The sequence below is a fragment of the Arachis ipaensis genome, chromosome B02 (genome assembly GCF_000816755.2).
Source record: "Arachis ipaensis cultivar K30076 chromosome B02, Araip1.1, whole genome shotgun sequence".
In the NCBI taxonomy this organism is placed as follows: Eukaryota; Viridiplantae; Streptophyta; class Magnoliopsida; order Fabales; family Fabaceae; genus Arachis; species Arachis ipaensis.
Genome location: NC_029786.2, coordinates 46,243,784 through 46,249,738, shown reverse-complemented (window position 1 = coordinate 46,249,738; position 5,955 = coordinate 46,243,784). Strand labels below are relative to the sequence as shown.

The 5,955-nt window shown below is 40.9% G+C and overlaps 1 protein-coding gene across 1 annotated transcript in view; it reads left to right on the top strand.

Moving 5' to 3' along the window:
- Window positions 1,226-5,955, top strand: part of LOC107625272 — a gene marked incomplete in the record, with an annotated part of 25,958 nt that continues 21,228 nt past the window's right edge. Inside the window, 3 exon segments of the mRNA XM_016327871.2 lie at window positions 1,226-1,681; window positions 3,180-3,238; window positions 5,678-5,759. Coding sequence (XP_016183357.1) covers window positions 1,358-1,681; window positions 3,180-3,238; window positions 5,678-5,759 — 465 coding nt within the window.

Here is a 5,955-nt window from a genome sequence, read left to right as displayed (position 1 = left end):
GGGAAAGAATTTGGCTAGAAATTTAGTCACCAAGTCATCCCAGCTAGTGATGCTTCCTTGAGGAAAAGTTTCAAGCCATTGTGCGGCCTTGTCCCTCAGTGAGAACGGGAACAGAAGAAGCTTGTAAGCTTCAGGATTCACGCCATTGGACTTGACAGTGTCACAAATCCTTAAGAGGGTAGATAGATGTTGATTTGGATCCTCCAATGGTCCTCCCCCAAACGAGCAGTTGTTTTGGACCAATGTAATGAGTTGTGGGAAATGTAAATTGCAGAGAAAGTAGTAGAGGAAGCAATTAATAGAAACTGAAATTCAATTGTGCAGTAAGTAAACAGAGAGATCTCAGGATGAGATTGAAACAGAATTTCTTCAATTCTCCAACCCAAGATCAAAGCCAATGTAAATGAAATTGAAAGCAAGAAAACTAAAAGGAAGGGAATTCAATTCTCCTTCCCTGAGACTTAGAAACTCAAAATCACTCCACACCAAAAGCTCTCCGAAAACTACCTACCAAAAACTAAAGGAAAGCTTTCTACAAAACTACTAAATCCAAACCGAAAGAAAAGCCTCCCCAAAACTTAAATCTTAAGCTATTTATACACTTTCTTCAAATGGTCTTCAAGCCTTGAATTGGGCCTTTGCTCTTGATGGAATTGGGTTGATAGAGGCCTTGGTTGATTGCTCTTGGAGTTGGAGAGAGAACCGAAGTGAACCGGGTTGGGAGTTATAAAAGCTTGAGTAAAAGTTTGAGGCAAACTTTTACTCAAACTTTTCACATCAGCAACCCCATTCTTGCTGCTACCAACGTTTGAGCTAAAGTTTGGGGTCAAACTTTTGCTCAAACGTTGGCCCCTTATGCACACTCATAGCGCCAACGTTTGCCAAAAAGTTTGAGGCAAACGTTGGCGCAAACTTTTTTCCAGGGTGTGTTGTTGATGGCGCCAACGTTTGCCAAAAAGTTTGAGGCAAATGTTGGCGCAAACTTTTTCTCTCCAGGGTGTTGATTTGTGATGCCAACGTTTGCCAAAAAGTTTGAGGCAAACGTTGGCTCAAGTTCATGGGATTTTATGTGGATATGTAAACACTCACTTCTTATTGACTCTTAGGCCTAGAAAGTCTTCTTCAAGCATCAAGCAACACACTGCTATGACCTCTCATTATTCCTTTATCCTTGGCTATTATTTTGTTTATAAGCTTTATTTGAGTGTCATGTGTAACAAGAAGTTGCCCTTTCGTTTCCTCTAAATAACAAAGCTTGCCATTATTTTGTTCTTCTGTTCATTTTCTTTCCCTCCTTTTGACTTTTTCTACCACTCCTGTCTTATAGTCGTCTCTTTTCTGTTCTGTTCAATTTCAAATGGATTCTCTACACTCTCTTCAAGTCCACTGTTTTCTCTCTCCGCTCTCGCCCAAGATTCGATTTCCTGAATCCTCAAGGAGGTGTCGATTTTCTCGCCGTTTCCAGGCCCATTTTCCCGGAAAGCTGCGGGTATTCTCTTCCAATGGATTCAGCGGGAGCAAGAACAGACGGAAACATGTTCTCTCAATCCGCAGTTCCTCGAAAACTGGTTCCGAAGTTGAAAGCATCTCTCTTCAGGAAGGCGATGAACGCCCTCCGTTTGATATCAATCTTGCCGTAATTCTTGCTGGATTTGCCTTCGAAGCCTACACTACTCCTCCAGTATGTATAATCTCTGATTTTTTTTTTTAATTTTGTTTTTCTACTTTCTTGGTTACTGTTTGGTTCCCGAGAAAATTGATAAGGTTTTAGATAGATCACTTTTTCTGCGCATTTTCTTTATATTCCTACGAACGAAAATACTTTTTCCTTTTCTAAACTTGAGGATATGAGATTGCACTCAAACAAATAAAAAGAGAAAAAACCTTTTTCCTTTTGAATTTTGTGTTTTCCGAGAATCAAGCAATGAAGCAATGAGGTGACTATTCTCTCTAGTGGGAATAAAACTCAAGAATCAAGTGTTATCTTGACCGTTCATATCCATTAAATTAAATCAATGGTTAGCAAGGGTAACATGATTTCTTGTCTCTGGAGGATAATAGTTTATATGATTGTATCTGAACCCAGCTACTATTCCTTCAAAACATAAACCTGCAATTTTAATGGTTGAGTATAATAAAAGCTACTTTGATTCTGGATGACAGTGATTATAACATCAAAACTATTTGTTTGTGAATGAATATGACATTTTAATGTACATCAATATTTGACAATAATACGTTTTCATTTTCTTAGTATCACCAAATTGTTTTTACTAAGGAGATGATGATGGAGAAGAAGACCAATATTCTCCTCCTCATCCATCACACACAGTCCCACACCAAGTCCCCAACATAGAAGGACCCAATCTTTCATGTCCAACTCCAATAAGCTCACAAAAACACCAAAGTTAAAGGATCTAAACCACCCAAAAATATGATATTTTCTCCTTCTTCCGCGTCGCTCTCACCCTCCCCTTTCCCCATCTTATTCATCACCATTACTGACATCCATTCTCATCGAATATGCAAGAAAGGTGAAAGAAATAAATCACCACCATCAACAGGCAACAATAGCAATATAACATCGAGACTTGGAATGAGGGCTAGTGGGCCACTGCCAGAGGAGGAAAAATCATAGAAGTGGGAGGAGGCCACATTGTTATGGGAAGGAGTGTAAGATAGAAGAAAGGGCTTCAAGGTCTATTCTATTAAATCTTGGACCATTGATTTAATGGATATGAGCGGTCAAGATTTAACACTTGATCCTATCCATTTTTTATCACTGGAGAGGATATGCTCCCTGATGGACAGAACTAGAAATGGAATATTTTAAAGGAGTAAACTGAGGATATCAAAAAGCCATTGAGGACATTAGGAATGTAATTTCAATAATCAGGCTAGACTTTAGTACCTCCTTCTAGACTAATTATTTTGTCCTTCTATCTCCCCATTCCAACTATCATCAGACAGTCTAAAGGAATGTAGGACCATACATTTTCTTGATGTTTCTTTGTCAGCATAAGTTTGAGGATAGAATAAATAAGATGATGATCATGCAATGCTGAGAGTCATTGTTTGTTTGTTCGCTGCTTTTGTTTCATGTTTCAAAACTGTTTGTACTTTTGTAAATACTCAATTTTAATCTTTTTAAATCTGGTTCACTTTGCAAAATTTTGCAGGAGAACATAGGCAGGCGTGAAGTTGATGCTGCTGGTTGCAAGACAGTCTATCTCTCTGAGTAAGTGAATTTAGAGATGTTCTCACTGCATGAATTTGAATAGTTACACTTGATAATTTATTACGTCATTAGTATTGCTCATTGTCATCAATTCATTCATATGATTGTGTTACATACCTTGGAGAGAGAGAGAATGCTCAGTCAGCACCAAAGGCAGCCAAAAAAGGAAAGAAAATAATCCCTTTACCTTATCATTATTCTAGAAGAAGCAATAAAGAAAATGGAGGAATAATAGGGCAGGAGAAATGTGTAATCATAAGTGACAATAATTGATGATTGGATTGGTCAGATGAGAGAATCAAGGAGGTGTAATCGTAGGAGTTGAATGCTAATTATGATAATTAATTTGAGGGAAGGCAATAAAAGGAGGAGCTGATTAGGTGAGAGGTAGGAAAAGACTTGGAAAGGCCTAGGCTAGGAGAGAAGAGGACTCTCGAAATTCCTCTATTATCTTTTACTGTTCTATTGTATTTCTGTATTTCCATTAAAATAAATACCAGTGTAACAACTGGTATCAGAGCACCGATCTTAGGTGTTCTGTGCATGGTTTCCACGCAAGCTGCCATGGAATCGAGGTTGGAAGTCTTGGAGAAGCAAATGGAGGAGATGAGGGAGGCCCAGAATCGTTCGCTGGAAGCTCAAAACCGATCGTTTGAACTCGTATCCACCAACTTGCTGAGACAGGTGAGGGAAATGCTTTCGCAACAACACCATGACCAGGGAGGAAATGGGGCTGGAGGGAGAAACGGGGGAGATGGAGAAGGTTCAGAAGGCAGAGGCGGCGGCAATAATGAAGGTGAAACAGAACAGAGGAGATTTGAGCCTACCAGGAAGCTTGACATTCCCATCTTCTCGGGAGATGATGCAAATGGCTGGCTGGTGAAGATGGAAAGATATTTTCATGTCACCCAGGTGGCTCCGGCAGAAAGGATGGACTTTGTCACTCTTGCTTTGGAGGGAGAGGCTCTCGCATGGATGGAGTGGTGGGAAGAATACACACCATTTCAGACATGAGACGATTTAAGGAGGACTTATTGAAACTTTTTCAACTTGGAGCTGCTCTCAACCCCATGGCTCCGTTACTCGAGGTGAAACAGGTGGCGGACGTCGCTCAGTATAGGCGAGAGTTTGAGGCTGCAGCACGAACGCAGAGAAACCTGGGAACAGAGGCTCTCATGTGCATCTTTGTCAATGGACTCAAAAAGGAAATTCAGGAAGAATTGGAGGTGGCTCAGTTCGATAATTTACCAGCTTTAATGGATAGAGCCATGGCTATTGAATGGAGAAATCAAGCATGGAAGGAGACTGGGGTTGACCCTAACGGCAAGAGGGTGGAGGGGTTGCTGGAAGGGAGCGGATCAGGCGGATCTGGTTCGGTGGGAGCTAGATTTGGATTTTTCAAAAATTCTAATTCGGCGAAGTACAACACCCACGACGGCAGCGAATCGAGGGGCGAGATTGGATCCAACACAAACAGAGGCACCCCTACTTCTCGTACAGGCCTTACCACCAGTTCGAATGGAGGCAGCAGCGCTTCTCATTCGCAGACGACTCGTAACAGCGGCACACGGCGGCTCTCGAACGAAGAGTGGGCAGAGAGACAGAGGAAAGGGTTGTGCTTCAGATGTGGAGAGAAATGGGGACCTGATCATAGGTGCTCCATGAAGCACTATCAAATCATACTCCTAGGAGAAGATGCAGAAGAGGAGGCAGAAGGAGACGTAAGAATGAACCAAGAGGCCCATACAGGGGAACCTGAACGGGAAGAGCTGCAACTGTTATCATACAGCTGCAATTCAAGAAGCCTTTCCTTCCGTCCACCTTGAGGACAAGGTGATGCTTCAAGGGGAAGGTATTGTTACATACCTTGGAGAGAGAGAGAATGCTCAGTCAGCAGCAAAGGCAGCCAAAAAAGGAAAGAAAATAATCCCTTTACCTTATCATTATTCTAGAAGAAGCAATAAAGAAAATGGAGGAATAATAGAGCAGGAGAAATGTGTAATCATAAGTGACAATAATTGATGATTGGATTAGTCAGATGAGAGAATCAGCGGCTTCACTTTATCGACACTGACCCAAGTAGCCACTTTGCTACGGTCTATCAGTATTCGGTGTTCACCTTAATCCAGCCTATAGGTAGCCCTTTCCATGGCGCCGACAACCTGGCTCTGATACCATTGTTAGGTATCTAAGGAAAGTGGGAAACCACACCTTAAAAGCTAGCTGTTAAGGGGGAAGAACCACTCTCCTTATATACAATATCAAGCATCCCATACTATTCGATGTGGGACTTTGAGCACCCATAATACCCAAGTCCCTAATAGATTGATTCAAATAGGCTACGTGAGCTTTGGTTGCCGGTATTTTACTATCCATCATGATCTTCCTTATTCCTTATGGGGATACTGAGCAAGTTCATTTTTGTTTGACTCTATGCAGGAGATTTTTTCGTGAAATTTATCATGGTCAATTGTTTGTAAGGTTGAAAAAAGGGCTCAATTTTCCCGCCATGGATCCCTGGGTTAGTTGTCTTATTTTGATATCATATCTTATATCTTATTTATATAAAGCTTGACTCTACTGCATCGTTCTGTACTAAGATGTTTATGGTTTATTTGTTGTTCCTGTACCTCTTACCAGAGTGTATCTATAATAAATAGTAATAATTTATTTAAGTTATTTACATTCTTTTTATCTGACTTGTAGGGATCAAGTGA